Raw genomic sequence first — 23,456 nt, 5'->3', positions numbered from 1 at the left:
TGGTACAGGGCTTTTCCCATTTGTGAAACACATCCTCACTCGCACCCAAGCATTTGGTTTTGCACGAGTTCCCTTGGGGGCAGAGGATCCCTGACATCTGGTGTTGTATTAGTGACCCCAACATTGGGGACAGGTTACATTTCATGAAACACGAAACAGTCAATTTTAGGCAATATTAGTTTTTGCGTAATCCACAACACAACTGGTTTAAAAAAAAAAACATGCTATGAACTACTGAAATTAATTTAGAGTATAAATAACTTCTGAAAATGCTTATGGTTGTGGGAGCAAATCGAAAGCACTCCTGAGAAAATTGTGACAAAACCATTCTTTCATGACAGTGCTCAAATGAAACTATTTAACAAAACAGAATTCGCAAAATACAAATTCAGCAAAATAACCTATGTTTATGTTATGTTCGTGATTCAGCGAATTGGTAGAGTTTTAATCGAGACTGGCCACATTTCTGTGAATTCCAAAAACAAAATTCATCCAGACCTACACATTATTATGTGCAGCGCTGAGGCACGTCACGCGCAGTGGAGTAACTTTGCTGAAAATGTTGGGGGGGACATGCTATCTGAAGAAAAGGTGCCCCAGTCAAATGGATGGGGACAAAATGGTGTGCCATGAAAGTTGGGGGGGACAAACACACCTGTCCCCCCCTAAAATTACGCCCATGGTCAGGCGTCACATCCTCTCACAACTTGAATTATCGAGCTCTCTGTCTCCCTGAAACTACACTACTTTTAGGCATCGTGAAATGACCCGGTAGTACAGCTGATCACGGGGTCCGCGGTACTTTGATGTTATCTCAAGAGGGGTGGCTGGAGGTTGTGCAAACGTTTACCACAATAACATGTAAATCAATGAAGGTTTAACCCTCCAAAATTACAAACGGTAAAAATCAAGCTTTGGCAAAGCTAAACAGTCTGACTTTACAGATATGGGGGGTACGATTATTTTGTGTCTGGTTGGGGTTTTCCAGGGAAATTCTTTCCCAGTACATTTGCAAAGCCAGACCTATTGGTTTTTCCACGGCTGGTTATAATGACGATCATCGATTAGGAGTATGTACGATTCTCTTGACCCATCATTGCCGCATTCTTAACCCACATGAACAGTGACAGCCATAGACATTAGTAATAATATTAATAACAACAAAATTAACAGACGCAACGTAATACAGCACCAAAGTGTAAAGCCCACCATGCTCCAAGCAGCACTGAAACAAATTAAGCTCTTAAAAACGACATTCAACATCTCTGTCCCCAATTAGAGAGTTCCACTTGCTACTAAAAACCAATTTCTCTGCAACATGCCTTCAGCAAGATGTTCTTGTTCTACATCACAAATCAGTTAGTTGAACCTGCGGCACCCTAAAATATACCTCTATGATCTCTGTCAGCGAGCTTAAGCTCTCCCTAGTCAGACCAAAAAAGCCCTGCAGAATATTTAGTCATAGTTGAAATTGGGGTTGGGTAACTTTGCCTAGCGCCTAGGCTACTGAACCTCTTTCCCACGTGCTAGGGGCTAGCTCAAATATGGAAACAGTTTTGCATTCTGTACTTAATAGAGAAAACATATTCGCTCGCTAATATGTAAGTGAACAGTCATTCAGATACTTTGATATTGTGAATGTGTGATAGAGAGCATAGTGCTAACTGTGAAAAATGTATGTTTTTACGTTACTGTTTACTTATTAACCTGAAATCTCTGTGGTTGGTGTCAAGGGTACCCCACTAATAGGCACACTAACAGATGGGGATATGGTTTTGATGACCAACACCCCTATTCCATCGGCCATCAATGTTGGCATGTGTTGGACCTAGGTGTGCATCATCAGAGGGTGCGGCTGCAGAGAGGTGGAGAATATTTGCATACTGTAATCTTTAGCCTATCCAAATGCATGATCTGACAGTCATCTTCCCACCCTTTTGATTCTATGTTAATATGTGCTTGCTCCTAATTGGGTAATTCCTCTAATTTCCTTTTTTTTTAATTGTATACCGTTTAAAACAAATCTTTACAATTCATCAACCTGAATAACCTTATAATCATGCTAAAATATTCATAAAATAAAACCCCATCAATCAATATACCATTAGAAAATATCAATAGGCGAGGTCAATGAGAAATGTCAGTAGAAGATTACAAACTCTTACAATTCATCAGTTTCAATTCAGGTTATTTACAAAATGTAAGATTTCGAATATTTTACATATTTTAGGTAGGGGTAATTAACATCATCATATATGCGTAAAACAGCTAGACAAGAGCCTGCTCCAAGACAGTTTTATAACCTTTCAATAATCTCAAAAACGCAAGATTCAAGGCTGCTGATCTAGCCCCTAACATTGCCAAAATCAATTGTCTGTTTCCAGCTGCGGCAGGTTATGAAACTACCTTCCACAGATGCTGATGCGCTGAGACCAGCGCTGGCCAATGGGCTGGCTCTTGCCTGATCCGAGATCCCGCACCAAATGTGTAGCCGGATCTCGGCATCCGGCCAGCCTCGGCGTCGAATAGACCATCACAAAATAAAGGGCTTTTGAAGAAAAAATAAAGAAAAAAATAAAGCACTTTCTGCGCTATGTTAGGGGGTGGGGGCGGAGCCGCACACAGCACATTGGCGAGCCCTCTTCTGGCTTCTGGCTCCGCCCCCACCTATGTCACAGCCCACAGGCAACAGGAGCCAAGGCACACCCTCAGCGAACCTTGGGGCTCGTCTCAATGACCTAATCTGCTCTGTGCTCACCAGTGGCGTCGCCAGGAATCAAATTTAGGAGGGGCACAGAGGGGGCCAACGACAAAAGTAGGGGGGCACAGACAAAAGTAGGGGGAGAACATGGTCACTGCTCATTTTAGGTAGGGGGCACAAAGGGGGCACAGGGCTTCACAGTGGGGGCCCCGGTCCCCCCCACCCCTCCTAGCAACGCCACTGGTGCTCTCACACAGAGCAGATTACATCACTGAGGCGAGCACCAAGGTTCGCCGTGGGACAAAGACCCTGTGACTTAGCAGAAAGCAGAATCAATTTGGAAAATGCAATGATCACCGAGCCCCCGGCTTCGTGGGCTCGTTGATCATTGTCTTTCCCAAATGAATTCTGGTATTCGTAGTTTGGGATGTCAAAGTACATTTTGACACGGATGGTGCTGGCTTGAAAAGTACATAAACCATATGGCAAGATACACCTACTATGGTTTGTGTACCTTTCAAGCAATTAAAGAATTTGCACCATTTAAAAAATATTTTGAACATTTCCTTTGATCAGAGTTCAACTGGCAACTCTGCCCCTTCTGAACTCCGCCCTGCACCCGTCCCTTGTGGGATCCCCCTCAACATATTTTCCATTTTCAACAATGGCTGAGAGATAAAAGCAGGGCAGGGTAACAGTGGCTGCTTCAGATGTTCTCTCTCCTGGCAGTTTTTGCAAACCTACACCAGGCCAATTCCTTATTAACTCCACTTTGAATGCATACTTTTTCATTAGTTAACATCACATTAAACCAGAGCCTCATAAAATCCTTCCTATAGCTCCTGCCAGGGATCGCAAAATGGATGGTTGCACAATGGCCGCTTTTTTTGTGGATGCAACCCAGGGCCTCCCATGCATAGCCAATCCCTTAATAAGATGGCCATTTTAAAAGCAATGCGTCCCTAGACATACCTAATCTCTTCAAATGGACCAAACCATTTTCCCTAAAATCTCTAACAGGCGCACCCACTTGCGTAGGGGTGAGGGCCGCTATTCCTAAATCCGCATACATTGAGGGCTTGCTTATTGTACATGGTGGATACAGTCTACATTTGTAATAATAGACAAAAATCTCGTGAAATTTTGTTATCTTTGCCTATCCACAAGAACTTCCTTGCTTGCCAATATATAGCGCAGCAAGGCTGGCAGGCATCTCCTAATAGAACTTTTAGCACTCATTTCCGTTCTTCCATCGGCAAAATTAATGCCTACCTCAGGGGCGCGGCACTCACATGTCGAGGTCTCCAGTGGAGCCAGTAACAATGGGACACTGAGGAGCCGCTGACTGGTCATCGAGACCAGTGAACCGAGCACATGCTGAAAGACAAACTATTCGATCCACAACGAGGTTCCTATGAATACCGCTGATATATTCCTGACTTACTCCTTCGGAAAGAAAAGCCTTAAGTAAGGAGTTAATTCAGAATTACTCCTGCTACCATTTCTGTGAATTGGCGCCACGGAAAAGGGAACGGATCAGTAGCCTGATTTGCAGGCTTTCGTCTTCCTTTGCGATTTATCATGCACCAGGCATCCTTTACAGGTCTGTGGTAAGTCCATTGCACATGTGCCTTTGATAATCAGATCCACACCAGGGATATCACCTTGTTTTGACCTCTTCAAGTAAATTGTGCCCCCTTTATGCCTACTAAACATTTTCTGTGCCTAAATGTCCAAGGGCTAGGAGGATAGCTCATGCTTATCTTGGAAGCAAGACAACACTGAGCAGCGTAGGTTTGGAACCCAGTAGCATGGTTAAAGGCTGGACTCCGGCATGAAGCGCAATATCATTTTACCTAATTTCTAAAGTAGGTACAGCCACAGGAGTGTTGGAAGGCCTGCTGATCTGCTCTGCAAATCCCAGTTGCTAACAGACTCTTTGATTTCTAGATGCTCAAGCAGGTCACTGAGTGTGACTTATAAATTAAGAAGCACGCATTCCATAACCCTGTAAACTTTGCATTTGTTTAGGATTCAAATGACTTGACAGGCTGGAGTATACAAATTCACAATGTCAAAGGAAATAGTTTTGGCTTTTGCATGGTGAAAACATGTTCTGAGTTCATGCACACAGGCTCGCTTTTGGGCAGATGGGGGCTATGTCAGGGGAAAGCAGACAGAGTTCAGGCAGGGTGCAGGACAGTGGGTGAATACAATAAATATGAGAACTAATGAATGAAGCGAGGGAGGCTCTGTGAATGAATGATTATGACGATACATGAATGGGTAAGGGTACAGCGATAGAGGAAAGACTGAAAGGTGTTGAAGATGGATGAATTAATTAAAGTTTAAGAGCTTTTGATAGGGTGATGACCAATAAATGGTCAAAAACATAAGTGTGATATGGATGAATGGATTATTGAAGGTGCAATGAATTTGCAGATGGCACTATGAAGCCCACGGGAAGTGTCATGTGACCCCACTGTTTACTCTGCAGTGGCCAGGAAGTTTGAGAATTCCCAACGCACCGTGAAAGAACAGGCGAGTGACGGCACAAGTACTAACCTTGCGAAAGCCTGGGAAGCAATGCGATTACTGAAGGTCTTCCAGCAGCAGGATGCCATCCTTGTTTCCACAAAGACTTTGAACAAAGGGACGGGTTTGCATCAGATGCTCATTCGACCTACAGCCTTGTCTTACATGAGCGATCCCTAAGAAACGCAATGGGGTCAGGGCGGGAGCCCCCTAAAGCCCGAGAACTCATAGGCTGAAATGGTATAAGGGGTTAAAAGACATACAATGTAGAGTCTGTTCAGAAAGACATGCATGAAATAATCCAATAGATGCCAGGCAAGCAGCAGTAAACAAGAGCATTTTACAATATTTTAATGATGCCTGTTCCAACATTATATGGCAGCATTGCTACCGTGAAACCCCTTCATGGGGTTATGAATGCCAGCATTACCAATGTACAACACACACACTCACATACACATACTCTTGCATGCATGTTCACTTATTCAAACTCTTGCACACATACACAAATACATGGCATATGATTTGAAACATGCACAAACAAAAACACATTTTTGAAAGAAAACATACCATTCCATGCGGTGATCTGTTTAATCTCCTGTTCGGGGCACCGGGATTCAAGAAGCCTGGCAGAGGTGACCCCATGGCAGGAGTAATAACGCAGGTGCTGGGCCACTGGTGATCTGAAATTTGTTTGGCTAGCAACCATGAGCTGCAGCAAAGTGTTCCTGAGGGGTACTGCTCAGCTCACAGGTGGGACTCCAGAACCAATTGAATTGTATATTTATACATGTGAATTCAGGCTAGAAAGCTAGAGGAAGATGGGGTTCCCTGGTACATGGAGGAGTGGCTGCAGGCGGCAGCTACCTATTTTACCAACCCACTGTACCTGCATTATTATGTGGCCCAGGACAGAGCTAGGAAATGGGCTTAGGTAAAACTGAAACTGTGGGGGTGGCCAGGAAAATTCTGACCATGGGAGATTACACAAGCATAGAAATAAAGGGAAAGATCATTAGGGAACACCTCTGTGTCTGTGTTTCTATTGAGGGCAAATATAGCACACATCCGGAACAGGACTGCAAGACTTATCCTTGACCTCAAGCCCAGGGACCGCATCTCTCCAACCATAAAATCTCTTCACTGGCTCCCGATTGCTGCGAGGAACAAGTTCAAGACCCTCTGCATCATCCACAAGGTTTTCTGGGGCCTGGGACCCCGCTACAGGCAACTCTTGTTCCCTAAATACCTCCCCGCTAGAGCCCTTTGGTTGTCTAGCTCTGCAGATCAGACGCCTTTTCATGCAGAGAGTGGGGGGCAGATCTCTCTCCTCCGCAGGTGCCTTCCTCTGGGATGGCCTCATTGCCCCTCTCAGAGTTGGATCTCCTTAAGTTCCGGAAGATTTTCAAGACCTTACTCTTCTCTTCTTCCTTCCCTCTCCCCCGCTAATGTCCCTGTGTGCCCTTGATTGGCTTCCTGGCTCCTACAGAGTCTTACAAGGCACCGGGCCCCATTAGTCCAGTCTACCCCTGCACTTGGTCTCCCCTGACACCCCACCTCATCTTGCACTTGCCCTTCTGGGCCCCTCCCCCCGCACCAGCCTGGTTGGGTCTGCGCCCTTGTAGACCTGCCAGCCCCTTACCTCGCACTTAGCTCATGAACCTTCCTTCCCCAGGACTCTCTGCTTTCCCCTGCCTCTGTCCACCTGCCCTCCCCTGGCACTCACTTTCTCATGGGCCCTTCCACCCTGACCGGCTCTCCCCCCCCATCCCCTGCACTTCTCGTTACTGCACTTGCGCAATCTGAATGTCACAGATTGTGGAAGCTAATCTCATCGCCACTTTAACCCCTCTACCCGTACTTTGGTCTGATCATTTTCTGGTGCCATTCTGGGTTATCACGCCTCACCACTCCTCATGGCCAGAAGACCCGGTGGTTCTGGAGCAGGGTTGGCCACACTAAGATGGCGGATCAATTGATTCAGATCAATAGTGAACTACTGCCCAGTGGGCAAGACCCATGTACTGCACTTCTTAATACCATGACCGTGGGAGTAGATCTGGTTGCTGCTGTGGAGTCCCGATTTGGGCATTTAAAACCTTCTGCACCATGGTTTACCCCCAATTTTAGGGCCCAAAAACAAATATGCTGTCACCTAGCGAGGAAATGGCAGCTTAAATACTGCCAAGAATCCCGTAACAATGAGAAACAAGCAGCAATTTGCTACGAGATGATCAGCCTGGAAAAAGCAACATGCTATGCTAACAGGATTTTAGGGTACCATATTCCTCATGTTGACATTGTTATGGCCCATCACATGTATACTGTGCAAGGCTGTTGTGTTATTCATGCCGCTACTCCCTTGATCCTTTGTCGTATTGAGCTTTTTGCATATTTTGCTCAAATATTCATGCATCAACTTTCTGACTTTTGGCCTTACCGCCCTTTGCGTAACTGTTTATTCTATTTTGCAGGGTTTGTAAACTAGTTCTGCTTCTATAACATTTTCAGCTGCGCTTTGTCTTTGGCTGTTGGTTGTCGGTGCCTTGGTGTTATGAGTTGGCCCCCTATTTTCTTGCTCAGACTCATGGAACAGCAAATGTGGTTGGTTCTTCCGTGCGGATGAGATTGCCGTCAGCACAGTATCATCCTGTTGCGGTGGTGATTTGGCTGTAGTCGCTCGCCGAGCTGGTCGATCCCGGCTCAGTAATGGCCAAAGGGTTTCGACTCATTCGTCACTTTTTCAGGGCATAGCAACTGTTGTTTCTGTGACATAATCCTAGCTCGATTTGGATTTTAAGTCAGTGCTTTTTTATGTAATGAGTTTTATATGTTGTAAATTATTGCTATGACTTTTACGATCTATTCTGGATCGAAATAAAGTTTAATAAATTAATGATATTGTATTCCCTCACGTGTAATAAAAGACAATGTTCTTCTGGTGCACAATTGTGTGCAATTCCACCATATGAACGTGTGTGCGGCATGAATTTCACTTCTGCAAGCTGATGTAATTAACATCCAAATAAAAATAATAATCACAGGTTGCTTATAAGCACTTTACCACCTCCCCAAAAATGCTTTATAACAGCTGCCATCATTACTGATGTTTAGTCCCTTTCAAAGGCCAAGGAAATAACTGTGTTGCACAATGGTACTCATTTTATTAACCTCCAACGAATGAATACACAATATTGTGTGCAATTTAAGGGATGAAACCTCTGACATTCAGCTCACAAACAGATCTCTGCAGTGGGTGCATGCGCTCACTGAGCTATTTTAGCAGCTAATGAAAGTTTCTATAATCCCTACATGTTGCATCTTAAAGGCAATCGGCCCGATTCACAAAGATGTGCACTGGCGTGAATGATGATATGCGAGGGTGAGGTTTTATGAGTTTTTACCAAATTTCAAGTGTTCACTTTTGAACCATAGTTTGTACCATTTTTTACCACCAAAAGCAGGGAGACCAAATGCACCCCTCCTCATCACCCATCATCCCGTCCCCTTGCAATTTTGCCTGACCTCAACTCACCATCAACCTTTTGCCAGTAAAAAAAAACAGCACCAAAAATTTGGTGAAAAAAAGTGAACTTTTGAAATGTGCAGAAAGCACGTCAACCCCCGGCGTGCTTGTAGGGTTTGCTCTGGCTGCCTTCTAACTGATTCCGAAAGCCTAAAGCGTGAGCAAATCGGGGGCTGCCTGGAGCATCTCTGAGACGCCCCTAAGCACATATCTGTGAATTGGATTTGCACGGGAACATCTCACAAATGTGCGGGCGACCTCCAGTTTTAGGGTCTGTGAATCTAATCTGAGATGCTGTGGTGCGTGTCCTGGTTTGCTCCAGTGCAAATCTGTGTGAATCAGACGGAGTGCCTCTATTTAGCACTGGCGGGGCAGTACCCCACCGAGGCCCCTTCGGCCTTCTCAGTATATGTCTGCTGTGAGCTGATGTCATTTCAGATTAGTTTAACCATCAGTCCGTGTGGGTAAAGAAATAGGCCTTCTTTTGGCATGAATTTGTACACTCTAAAGTTATAACCACATACCTGCTTCCTGTATTAAGAACATCTTTTCATAGGAAATGAATTCAACAAACACTGGCATCTCATTCAGGAATTTAATTCATTAGGTATACTACTTGTGTTGATTTAAGCAAGCAAGATGTATTGTTTTAATTTGAGCATACGTTTCAATCATCATAACACATCATTTCATATTTTTCTGAAAGAGTTAAACAAAGACTTGCACATATACTATATTATATACGAAAGTGCTAAGACAAGATACAACCCAAGCTACACTGAATACCCATAATACCAATGGTGGCAAGGACAGAATAACTACACCCTGCTTGATTAAATCAACACAAGTAGTGCACCTAATGATGTCACTTCCTGGATGAGATGCCAGCATTTGTTGAATTCATGTAATATGGAACACTTGCTGGCTAGATGTGGAGTTCACTGCTGGTAGGAACATCCTCTTTGTGTATCAGATACTTTCCCCAGTTGCTACCAACGTAGGGCACATCCCTGCTGTATTTTGGATCCTGCATTAAAAACAGACAACTTATATGGCATGCCTCGACACGCAGCACCCTCTGAGCCTCGTGAAGTGCGGAATAGGGGTATGGTCGTCTTCAGTGTGCTCTTACTAGTTTCGAGGCATTAGACGATTCAGGGATAAAAACCTGGTCCTCCAGAGACACAGCCACCCCAGGTTTTCAGGATAACCACGTACTATGTACATAAAACCCATTCAAAGTCACTATGTGTAAACGAACTATTTGTGGATAGCCTGAAAACCTGAAATAGATTTGATGCTTGAGGAATGGACTTGGAGACTCGGGCCTCACTTTTATGATTGCCTCAACTTCTTGTTTAAACTTGTGCCCTCGTTCAGAAACACCTGTTGGCACAGCTTTGAGCACAGATCGGAATGCTTTGCACTAGGCACACTCCGCATTCTTTATTAAAAAAACATCGACCGGACTTATTGAAACAATTCCCGCGACTCCTCTTCTCGGTCCCGCCGTGCTTGTGTCAGTCCCTGCGTGCACTCGTTTGCAATGCAGGGGCTGACATTTCAATTTAGAAAGACCGTCCGTAGCGGTCTCGGTGCGGTCTTTCTAAATTGGCATTTTTTAAAATTGATTTAAATCGATTTATTCGCTTTGCACCATCACAGGAAACCCACTCTTGTAGCAACCTGATCTATGGATGGGCTTTTAGATGAATTATACATTCATTTACACACATTGGCACCTTGCAGGAAAGCCTGGATTTACAGACGATACCCATGGTTTAAAAAGTTGGCATCAGTCATGGGAACCTTTGACCCCGTAAGAACTAATTTCACTACCACCTTGTAAATGCAGGGAGCAAAATACTGTCAATTTCAGACACACATCTAGAGCCATTCCTAGAGTCATTTCCCCTCCAGGAATGGCTTCAGACATCAATTCTTTCATTACTTTGCAGAATTCTGTGGTACACAGAGAGGAAGGCTATCCTTGTATGGTTAACAGGAGCAGCATGAGGCATGATATGATATGATATGGCATTTATAACGCGCCTATACACAAGTGTTTCAAGGCGCGACGAAGCACGGGAGGGGAACAAAAGGAAGGACAGGACAACGATCCTACTAGGCCACGTGCCATTCAGATCGCGTGGGTGCGTGGGAAGGGGGCAGGGAAAGTGCACTACATGGGAAAAGATGATAACAATAAATAAGTAAACGGCCAGCATGTGGCAAGTGCATGGGTAAGTGCGGGCATCAGGAGTCAAGGGCTGATATGGGGACTGTGGGGATACAGAAACAGTCGCCAAGTGCAGGGGTTGCCAGGTGGGCTGTGCAGGTGTGTGACGCTTGCCCGAGTTCAGAGGGTGTCCAGGTAGCCAGTGCAGTTCCGGAAACCATCTGCTGGTTTCCAAACCTTTCATGCCTCTGGGCTTTGAGCGCTATATAAATGCCAACATAAATAAATAAATAAAAGGTACACCTCCTGGCTGCTGGCTAGAATTCAACGCCTTTATGACCATGCGTCAGAAATACATCTTCTCTTTTATTTTGTGTTCGGCACAACATGTGTGTTAAACAGGAATGGGCCGTAGCACGTGGCCCCCCGCGGATCCTTTTGTTGTGTGCACTACCACCTGGCCTCAGCTCCACAAGAATTAAATAGGGAATCCACAGTGCCACCGCTTTCTCCCTATAGACAGAACAAGAACTCCCTAATTATGTACATGTTTACTGCCACCTTCTAGTAATGATATCGTTGCCCAGGTGTCTTACCGTCCCAGTAAGAAAGCGCACACAAACATTCCCCGCAACGCATGAAATGAGTGCCAGTGTGTTCATTTTTCTCAGTTCCTTAAGCATCCCTGTTTAATTGACTCTTTCTTTTTTACATTCAGCTTTTAGCTTCATCCCAGGTTTCAGCGAGAAACATGAGTAGTTGTGTAGACATTTCACTTTATGGACAGACTCTGATGCCATTTTGTGTCCTCTGCTCTCCCAGAGCACCTAGACCAATTCAGCACATGTCTAGTACGGTGGCCTAGCTAGGACCTCTTTGAGAGGTCAAGACTCCCCTTCCATGTGGGAGAGAGGGACTCTGACTTTATGACAGTCTGTGAGCTTTAAATATAGCAAGCCTGTATCCCAGCAACTTTTTAGGGAGAGTCTTTAATCCATGGTTGTCCAACTCAAGGGCCTCGAAGACCAAAAACATGTCAGATTTTCAGGATAGTCCTCATAAATATTTATGAGATAAATTTGCATACAATGATTCTAAATGTGTGCACATGAATATTAATGAGGGATATCCTGATAGCCTGGTGATACCCCTCGAGGGCCTGGAGTTGGACAACCCTGCTCGATCTGTGTAGCATCTCCTGTGATGCAGGCATCCCTCATATCTTATGGCTTGTTTTAGGTAAGGTGTCGGGTGTTGAATGTGTTTTTTTAAGTAACTTGGTACTAGTAGAGCATGGGTCTGCAACCTTTGGCTCGTCAGATGTTTTGAACTACAAAACATCTGGAGAGTTGCAGGTTGCAGGCCCCCATAATAGGGTGATAGTCTGTCTTCCCAAGTCAGTCTATAAGACTGCAAATCCCACAAGTAGCCCTGATCTCCCTACTAGAGAAACCACCACTGTTTTGGGGAGGCCTTCACACTTGGTCAGGATAATCCTGTCCTTGGCTCATTTCTTGTGAGGGTAGGATGCTTGGAATGCCCTCCCTAATTACAGGGAGAAGTCCCAGAGGACCACTCCGTGGTACACCCCTGCTCCCGAATCTAGTGTAGAGATACTCCCTACCCGGCCCTGCCGGCAACCACTAGGTGACAGCCACTTCAGCTCGTTACCCCCTTATTTTCTCGCAAACCTATCTCACCACAGGTCCTGTGACTCTGTGTCAGGGATGTCATATATCAACTCGTCTTCCCACATGTCATGCAAAAGGTAGCTAGGTTCTCACTTACCTGCCAGCTATTTTAAAGAGGTGATCATCACTGTTCTCCCACAGAAGTTTGTGGCTCAAATGCCACTTTCAGGCAAGACCTCCTTACTCCTCGCCCCGGGAGGATAGCTCGGCGGCAACGTGCTCGCCTTGGAAACAAGACGACACACATGTTCGATCCCTGTGTCCGTGCTTAGAAACCTCTGGGTATTTAGCGCATTATAAATAGGCAACTAAGACATATTCCTGTAACAGCGCCTCGGTGGCTCTAGGCTGTGTGAGCGCTTTAAAAATGCAAATTAAATAAAATACTGCAGCCCGTAGAGCTTACTGTTAGGACGTAGGCAGCCCCAGAACTTTTATTTTAGTGTTTTATACACACACCCGCACACATGCACACACACACTTTTTCTCTCTGGGGTCCTTTTATATTTAGCAGTAATTGCATGTATGGGACCGGCAATGTTAGTACGTGCATGCTGTTGGGTGCCCTGCATGAAATTTTTCGGCTTTGCAAGGCAGAGTGCAAAAGGAAAGAGTAAAACATAGCACAGTTGCCATGACTGTTTTCTTTTACGCTCAGCCTTGTAAAAATGTAAACGCTGCCTGCTAACGATGCTTTGCAGGCAGGGTTTACAATGGATTCTCACGGATTGTGCTTGCTTTTAGCAGGTGGTAAATGAAGGTGTGTTCCATTTTGTATCCAGTCATTTTATCGCAAACATTACAGAGTGGTGCATAACAGAGCGGACAATAACGCTGAAAAACACTGAAAAGATCAAATAAATATATAAAGGGTAGTGGGGTAAGGGGTTAAAATGGGTCGCAATGTGGTAGGGGTGGCATTATAAGGGTGGAAAATAGAGGAGCTTGGGAGCTGGGGGTATTTCAGTGTTTTGACCGTGATTAAATGCACTACTCTGTAATTGTGGTCGGTAAAATCACAGATAACCATTCCATTTGTCTTGTGCCTGCCTGAAAATATGATCCAGGCGTAAAACGAACTGTGCTTTCGAGAAAGGCTTGTGTTCAGCCATCCATGAGATGGTCCTTTTTATTGAACTCGACTAACATAAGCTTATTTAATGTATCTGTAAACTTTCTTAACAATCTTTGTTTAAGCGGTCCTGGCAATGCTTGAAATGGACAAAAACAAAGTTATAATATTCTAAAAACTGCTCATATGTAAAGTGATAAACATGCTCATAACCGTGATGTAAGATTATGTAAAATTGGACGACTTTAATGACATGTTATAAATTGATATTTTTTCTTTTTCATGAAAATGTTCTTGTAAAAATCTTCTGGTTAAAACAAGAAATAAATAATAATAATAATAAAAAAGAAAGGCTGTTAACTCCGCTTTGCGCCCCTCCACCACATTGAAAGTGATTGAAAACAAGCTATTCTGGCAAATGAAGCCATGATTGCATTGCACCTGCATTTGTTAATTTGACCCATGTGAAAGGACCCCCACTGGGTTTTATATTGTAAGGTATATAGATAATGCTTATTAGCTCCCAGGAGACGGTTACCAGACATTTGGTCGAAAAAAATTGGTCGACCAGACAAATGGTCGAACCAATTTGGTCGAAAACCAAATGGTTGAATTTTTATTTTTTTTATTTTAACCCTTTTTTTAAATTTTTTTGGGGGGGTCCCCCCCAACCCCCTTTTTTTCTCTAAAAACCCCTTTTTTACAAAACGAAAACCGAAAAATAAATATATAAATAAAAAAAAAAATTCGACCATTTGGTTTTCGACCAAATTGCGTCGACCAAATTGCAGTCGACCAGTTTTTTTTCGACGAATTGACTGGACACCCCCAGGAGACATATCAAGTGAGTCCCGTGTGGCGTTTCCCTTTGTGACAGCCTTTACCTCTAACCCCAGCCTTGTCGTGGAGCAGATGAAATGAAATGGGCTGTTTAAAACAATTCCCTGGACTCGCAGCCATTCCTGTTATTGAAATACAATTGCATTGCGGTGTATGTACTATGTACAGTAGTTATAATGAGTGCATTTCACAATTGTATGTCGTGCTTTCATTCTTTAGTGTTATCTAATTGCGACATAAGTAATACATGTTCTGTTTAGCTTCAAAATCAATCCGGCTTCTTTTTTTGAGTGAGTGTGGAGGACCACATCATCCTAGTACTTTTAATATATGATAATCTAGGGGGCAAGCACTTGGGGGAATCCTGAATCATCGTTTCAAACTATGAAACATGAAAGTAACTAAAGCACTGAAACCTGTTTACATATTTTTAGGGTCATTGTGATCAGCCCAATCCTTCAAAAACTAGAGTGTGAGTTTTATGTGAATATTGCATCAAATTCAACTCAAATCATATCGTATAATCAATCAGCTGTGATCAGAAATGTTAGAAAGGGCTGCGAGCAATTCCATGGTTGTCCGCATGCGCGTTTTGCCCCACGTGCCCACTGAACTGTGGAAGCGGGCGTAGTCTACAATGGTTCCTATGGGAAATTCAGAATGAACATTCTCGCCCATAGCATGTACCCCTAAGGTTCATCCACAGCATCTCAAAAGAATAATTCACTTTCAGCCAATCAAATCGCATCTCAACCACAGCCTTTCATAGCATCTCACACTCGGGTACAATGCTGTAATTCGCACCCAGGGAAGACCGCTCAGCCAATCAGGTGGCTGGAACAGAGGGCAAGAATAGACAATCCCTGCCTGTGGTTCCAGCCACCAGAGGCCCTTCACCGGGTGGCGCTTTTGTTTCCTTTTTCTTTTCCTGGTTGACTCCCCATATTAGAAAAACCCAATTCCCATCCCCAACCCCAATTTACCTGCAGGACCAGAGCCTTGTGCTCTGGTCCACGGTGCTCCTCCTGGCAGGTCACCACCATTAAAATACAAAAGCGAATAAGTCCCTTTTCGGATGACGGTGGCCATTTTGGAACGCTGTCATCCGAAAAGGTACCTAGTTTCTTTTATATTTTAGTGGCGGAGGCCATTATTTTGCCTTTTTTTTTCTCAAACGGGAGATGGGTTTGCACGGAGCTCAACTCCCGTCTGACCAACAACAAAAAAAAGGAAGCTATCCGCACCCAGGGAAATCCCGGGGTGCAAATACCTTTCACGACCAAGCTGGGTGGCGAACATCGTGTTTAATGGCCCGCGGCCCGAGCTGCGAGCCTCACTTTGCTCGGGCCTACCCTACCTCGGGCTGGTGGACCATTAAACCGTATGTCCGCCCCCCAGCCGGGGTGTGAAAACTATATTCAACCACAGCCACTCGCTATACAACTCCCCGAAAGCCTCTTTGGTAGAACTCATTTTTATTTGCAGCCCATCACATTGCTTGCCCATGGCCACATCTATAATAGCTCAGTCTAGCGTCCATAAAGCACTCATTTTCAGACAATGGCAACATCGTTCACCCAATTCCTTCTCTCCAATTCCTTCCCAATCCTCCTGATTTGCTGGATTCCTCTGTGTGTACATGAATCCAAAACACTAGCCTACACTGCCAATATTTAGAGATGTGTACCTGGTGAAAGTATCTGCTCTAAGGATACAATTCAGAGGAGGCCAACTTTTATTTTTTAAGTACTAGAATTGTGCCTAAATGTACAGGTATTAAGAAAAAGCAATTCTGTGTGCATTGCACCTTATTATCTGAATTGCACATCCCCGTGTTGTGCACATCGTGGCCTCCCACGTTAGCATTGTAACGCGAGCAGCTGCACATTCCCCACACCTCACATTCCTCCACACTCAGGTGGCTGTGCACAAAGGAGACGTTCACAGTAAATGTTGCGCTTTTCTGTAAAGTGTACCGATACATTTTAGATCTATATACTTTTTGAGTCCCTAATACCAATGGATCAGGCCATTTCATTGATGATTCTGCCTCATGCCCTTAATTGGAGTTCCAAGGAAGGCTTATGGCAGGGGTTTGGTACCTTTGGTTCTCCAGATGTCTGATCAGCCCCAGCCAGCATAGGCAATGGTGATGGATTGTGGGAGTTGTAGTCCAAAACATCTGGAAACCCAGGGTAGCAGTCCCCTGTATTTAGGGATAAACAGTCAGGGGGAAAGATCGGGTCAGGAGGAGAAAGGGATTTAGGGAGATCAGAGAGAAACTCAGGGTCAGATACTCTTGGAAGGAGACTAACTGGAAGAGAGAGATTGAGTGACTGCTACAGAGAGAAAGGCTGAAGATGGGAGATGCTTGGGCATTTAGAAAGGCATTGAGGAGAGGGCGGAAGAGAGACACTCAGGAATGAGAAAGACTGGGGAATCGAGGAACAGCAACTGCATTCCAGAAACAGGGAAAGGAAGGGATTGAAACTGAGTGGCAAATACTGATTAGGAAAGGTAACCTATGTTGATGTTCGGGATGAGGGGCAAATCGGGCTTTTTCATAGATATTTGATGATCATATTTTCTCAAGAAATCTTTTATTTCAATATACATTTATTACTGTTTATACTGTTTATATGCGGATCCAATGTATTTTTAGAGGTTGTTCAATGTTATATGTGGGTAGCATAGCTCAGCGGAAACGTGCTTGCTTTGGAAACAAGACAACACAAAGCAACACAGGTTCAATCCCCGGGTCCGCGCTTAGAAACCTCTGGGTATTATGTGCATTTTAAATAAGCAACTATGGGCCTCATCACGACTTGGGCGGCAACGCCGGCGCTATTAGCGTCGGCGCTATCTGCCCTACCGCCGAACTCCCCAGCGCTAATAGCGCCGGATCACGAGTTCGGCGGTAATGTTAATCCCCATTCCCCATTGAGCCCATTCGGGAATGCCCCATTCCCCATTGGGCTCAATTGGGACATTTCGCGCTAATGCCGCCAGCGGATTTCCTGCCGGCGGTATGATCGCCAATTTTCGGCGGATTTCCCCCAGCTCAGAGCAGGGGCGAAATCTGCCGAAGTCCTGATTTGGCGGACCCATAAATCCGGCGGTAATAGCGCTACCGCCGGATTTAAGGGTTAGCGCCAAAGTCGTGATGAGGCCCATATTCCTGTAACAGCGCCTCGTTGACCCCGGGCTGTGTGAGAGCTTTATAAATGCAAACAAATAAATACATTTAACAAAAATAATATGAATTGTTCAACAATATTTTGTTGTCAACTGTATTGTGATTTTTTAGATCATTTTATTGCTTTGAGGGCACTTTCAATATGAACTGTAGGCACTTGGTGTATATGTTTATTAACTTATGTCCCTTTAAGAATGCCCTGTTATGCTACTTTTTTTTGTAAAGCAATGCTAGAAGACCCCTACTAGAAATCTAAATTGGTGACATTTAATACTATTGATAAATATTTCAAATAATATGATCCAGTCACATAATGGAGGTGCCAAGGGACTTTTCTTCCCGTTCTCACCGGTACTTTCCTCATCTTGCATTCTCTCACCGGGCTATAATATAATACAGAGTGTCATTCTCCAGAACGTTGAATCAGTGCTGATGGGCAAACTAAGCAATGCACACAAAGTCCACCATGACACTTTTCGAGCCCTGGTACTTTTTTACAGACAAAGCTGTGTGAAAGCATTCTTGGCATCTCAAGTACACAGTGGGCCTCATTATAAGGTTTCCGGTCTGGTAACAACGGTACCGGTAAGCTTGCCGGTACTGTTATTATTGGACCTGTAAACTACGAGTTCTGCTCGGGGGTGCCTTACCGCCCGCCAGGTCTGACTTGGCGGGCGTATCGGCACCCGAGAGCAGACCTCGACGGATGCATCGGCACCATTCATGAACGGTACCGGTGCACCCGGCCTCCCCATTCCCATTGAGTCCAATGGGACTCAAATGGGAATGGAATGGAGACTAATATTTTCTGGTGCCTGGGAATGGGCAATTACCGGGTCTGCTGGGGCTGTAATGCCCCGGTAAGTGCCCATTTCCAGGCACCGGAAAATTCATGACTCCAGCGATAGCCGTGTCAGTATTTACCGGCACGGCTACCGCCAATGTCATAATGAGGCCCAGTGACTCGAAAATGACTGAACCGCACCTCATAATCTTGAATCAATCAATGTATCTCCTTACATTGGGAATGTGGGCTTTGGTGCTTTACGCTACACAAGTGCAAGTTGGTCTGCCATTTTTCACACAAAATGAAAACTTCAACATAACGATGAACATAACAGACTTGCATGAAATGAGTAGTCTCTAACCTAAAATCATAGCTGAAGGTTATTTTATACCTATGTGCTGTTCTATGCCCACAACCTATTTTGCCAGTGGAGATGTGAGATGTGTGTGTAATGTCTCCGTATCTTCTTTGCAGTGCGACAACGCCAAAGGGCTGAAAGCGTTCTACGATGCAATCAAATATGGACCAAACCATCTGATGGTTTTTGGTGGCGTGTGCCCGTCAGTCACTTCCATCATCGCGGAGTCCCTGAAAGGATGGAATTTGGTGCAGGTAAGCCCTATGACACTTGACCCATTTCCAATGAGCCCTCATGTTTAAGCTTAGGTGCACCAATGCACTTTAGACAGAGGCAGCCAAGCCTCTGTCTTAGCCTACAACTCCCATGAACCCCTCACCACTTGCTAGGTTGGCAGGGGCTGATGGGAGTTGTAGACCAAAACCCCTAGAGAGTGACAGGATGCCTACCATGGATTTAAGAAAAAGATAATCAAGACTTGTGCACATGTTCGTGAAGTCAGGCGCTAAAGGACTAACATTTCTTATATAACAAGATTATATTTCATGTGCTTCCTTCCATTCCAAACCTTTTTCACTATGCAAAGTATAATTGGTATCGCGGGTTCGCTCTTTCCTCTATCCTATTTCCGATGTGGTAATATCGCCATCCTTAAGACTTTGTTTCTGGTTTCATCTGTCAGCCATGTTAGTTTCACTTTGCTTGCAATGTAATGTTGCCATTTCTCATTGACTCTTGATGCTCAACCAAGCAAAGTCTCGTGGTTTGCACACTCGTGAACCCGCTTGGATTTCAGCTGGTCTCTTTCGCCACCAGTTGCTGCAGTCTGTAGGAGATGGACAGCTTACTACACCCAGAAACCTTAAATGACAAATCTAATGTATCTCAGAAGTGGATAATGCTGGCGGTGAATGACTCCGCCTTGGGATTTATTGTTCAAACAGCGCTACAGCTGCATCATAGTGTTTGTGCTCAAGTGTCTTTTAATGCGTATGTTTGGCGTTACCATGTACAATCGAGGAGATTTTCACTTCGACACCGAAGTTGGTTATGTCACAGTCGATGTGTCGAAGCTCTGCTTTTGGTTGCACGGAAAGACTTGGTGGTGAAGTTGGCCTTTGGGTTAGATTTGTTCTTAAGTGTGAATTAAATGTGAGGACCCCTTTGCATATCAGCTTGTTAAGTTTAGCTTGTTTGAGTGGTGTTAAATTTGCAGTTGGCATGCTGAGGAGCATCTTTGGGAGAGTGGTGTGGAACGTTCCATTCGAAAATGTCAACAGTTATTTTCCCTTTTCCTCCCCTCTGGTTCAACACATTATGGTTTGTCTGTAGAACACGTTGAAGAATATATTCATTTGCAATTCTGTCCTGAAACTGTACAGCTCTTCGGAGTATGGATAAGGGAATCTGTCCATGATATTATCTGTGGAGGACAGTGGAGGACACCGTCAATGTTTAGCTGCACTGTAGCCGAGCTTCTACAGCCCGCAGAGGATAGTGAAATCACCTCTAAAATATGCGTTGCTTGCCATTTGGTAGGTTAGTCAATCTCAAGACTTACACTTTTAGAAAAACATGAATATTGTAAGAAGCAGCAGAAACGCACAAGAATTAATTGTCCAAACAACAGAAATTCTAAAATACATTTTAACTAAAAACTACTAAACATATATATATATTGTTATTGGGTTACGTTTTTTAACCTTTAACACAACATCATAATATAAAACACATCAACATATCATTATCAATCCAAAACACAATACATTTTCACAATTCGTATTACAAAAAATAAGCAATAAAAATAATTGGAAAAGGAATAGAATTGAAACGTTTAGAAGGGCCATGTTTAAAAGTGCCAAGCATAAATTACAAAAAAGATATTGCTCTACAATGTCCCAATAATTAGTAATTACGAGCTTTTTGGTAATAGGTCTTTCAGAAAATGTAATGAGACAAGTCTCCAGGCATTTGGCCAAATAGAGTTCATGATATATTGCCAAACGAGTCCACTTGTTAAGGTCCTATAACTTTCTAAACGGCTTTTTAAAAGTCATAATACCCGGACCAGGATAAGATGAACCACTAAGCAGTGGTTAGGGTTAATGTCCTCTCGGTTTAAGCTCGGTTTAAGAAGCCCTTTAAAGATTATGGCAGTAGAAAAATGTGCAAGGAAATTACTAAGCAAAGATAGGCAATGTTAGTGGGACACATTTCAAGATCCGGACAGAGACAGACATGTGGTAGACGCTGGGACTGCAGAGAGTTACCTTGACCCTTCCAAAGTCCTCACAAGCAGGACCAGGTTTCCAGTGGTGTCTCGTGAGGGGAGTTATGATCTCTGAACGACTGAACAGCCTCCCACAAATTGGTCCTCTTTCCCTGTCATTTCCCTAGTGGCATGGCTAATCCATAGTTCAGTCCACATTAGTGGTTAAGGTTCTCCAGTCCTCTGTCTATTCCTACCAGTAAATGCAAAGGCTCAAACCTTGGTGAGATAAGTGCGCAGTTCAGGGCAACTCATCGAACTGCTGACCCATCACAGAAGATAGGGAGGTGTATGTCTACCTGGTCACACAAATGGGACAAGCAATTTTTCATACTACACTATACTTGTTGGTTGACTTGGCAGAAAGTAAAATGAGCTTGTCACGTCACATGCAGGATTTAATTAAAGGCATTTTGCAGTAAGATCAAAGCCTCACGAAAAAGCTTTCAACTCAGAAGTAGCTGTCAGGTTAGTTCACCTATTATGCAGAAGAGGAAGCTCTGACACAGGACAAAATGGAGGTGAGGAAAATCAAAACCCATAAAGGAGGTGATTGCCAGTTTTATCCAGGGCGACCTTCTGTAGCCTAATTACTTTCCCACCATTACGCCTCACCTTCTGAGGCACTACAAATGCACAAATAGATAATTAATTAAACAATGTTGGCTTAAAACAGAGAGCTACTGGATGGCCTACTGGCGGGCTCGAGTAACGAAAGAGGAAAGCCTGTGATTTGCTTTGCCCGAACTGAGCCAGCCAAGGCCCTGCTTCAGAGGGGCGGTAAGCGTAACCGTGAAACCGGCTTCAAAACCGGACTGGAGTTACTGGAGGTGGAAGTGCACAATTTACATTTGAAGGCTAATGGGCATCGCGAAAGTTACTTCAAGATGGCTGAACTTCATTTGGAATTGGAATCCCATGCACTGGGGAATGAACCCTCCCTCCCACACACACACAACGCCCCCCCCTCCATGCCGCTCGACCTCCCTCCCCTGGCTAAATGTTTATCATGTCTATTTTAGTAATCATTTTACAGTGCATGCATTCAAGGTCCTAGTTGATGAATTTGAACACTTGGAGTTGAGTTGACCGGTTCAAGAATGTGCGAGTTTGTAATTATCACAACTGCTGCTGCTTTTTGAATGGGTCTTTACAAAAAATCAAATTTTTTCGATGCTCGCATGGGTTCAGTTAGGAGCTTTTCTAATCAGCCACAAGCACATGGTTGACCTGTACCCCTCAAACGTGGCAGATTATGATTGTCGCTGAGATTGCACTTCTAAAACAATTTTTTTTAAAGAAATGGGAGTTGAGTAAGTTCTCCTATAATGTGTATGCTGGAATTTCAGAACTGAATTGAGGGATATTACTAAGTGAAATCAAATAGGGTGTATTCATTCGTTGAAGTTTATCGTGAGATGCTCTAAGTTGCGATTCAGCTGCTTGAAAGCAGGCGGGGAGGCTTACATTGATGGGAGAATTGAATCAATAAGTGATAGAGTGATCCCAGTTTAAGTACCACTGATATATCTTGTGGCATTTCTGGTTAATTTGTTAGCAGATAAACATTTATAAGGGACCATTGTGCTGTTTAGTCTGGTAACCACTGCAGGTGCGAAATGAACCTGCTCTTGCACGGGTGGGTATGTGTTTATAAAGCAAGAGCATCACCTGCAATGTCATATTTAGGCCGGGGGATAGCTCAGGGGCAACGCGTTTGTCTGGCAAGCAAGACAACTTTGAATCCCGGGGCTGTGCTTAGAAACTGGTCTCCTGCATTAAGCACATTATTAAAAAACAATTATTATTATACTTTCCTCTTTGGTTATATTGCATTGGAAATTATTGCAAAACTCCAGTGCAGAAACCAGTGCAATTAAAGGGTACTTTGAGCCCTGAGGAAGTCTGCATTTGGCACAAGCCATGTGTAGTTCTCTCCTTGCAATACAACTAAACTTTCCAGAAAATATGGATTCTTACATAAGAAATATTTGTGTTGTGGAATAATTTGGAACACAACACAAACATAGATCAAAGAATCACAGCACAGGTGACACGCGTCAGCGTAGTTATGGTGAATGATCAGGTTCTACGTTGTTTTGGCAAAGTCAACTACCTCGCTGTAATTGACTTCGGCAACATTACTTTGATTATTTTTTATTGTTTGTTTTAAATGGGCTGTCCCTACTACCCGCCACTACCACCACCAAACCAAAACCCCACCCACTCCCTACATTCCCTAACCCTAAAAAACACATACAAAGTTACTTCCCCGCAAAGTAATGTTGTCGAGGTAAATTAC

General features: G+C 44.0%; 1 protein-coding gene across 2 annotated transcripts in view; it reads left to right on the top strand.

Moving 5' to 3' along the window:
• Positions 1 to 23,456, top strand: part of GABBR2 (gamma-aminobutyric acid type B receptor subunit 2) — a 2,296,575-nt gene that overhangs the window by 481,851 nt on the left and 1,791,268 nt on the right. For both annotated transcript variants that reach the window (XM_069620609.1, XM_069620608.1), the window contains exon 2: positions 19,002 to 19,139. In XM_069620609.1, coding sequence (XP_069476710.1) covers positions 19,002 to 19,139 — 138 coding nt within the window. The remainder of the gene's footprint in view (positions 1 to 19,001; positions 19,140 to 23,456) is intronic.

Source organism: Ambystoma mexicanum, chromosome 5q, assembly GCF_040938575.1.
Source record: "Ambystoma mexicanum isolate Mex_15411 chromosome 5q, UKY_AmexF1_1, whole genome shotgun sequence".
NCBI classification, from domain to species: domain Eukaryota; kingdom Metazoa; phylum Chordata; class Amphibia; order Caudata; family Ambystomatidae; genus Ambystoma; species Ambystoma mexicanum.
The sequence above is the reverse complement of the archived record's forward strand: the minus strand, read 5'-3'. Positions and strand labels throughout refer to the sequence as shown.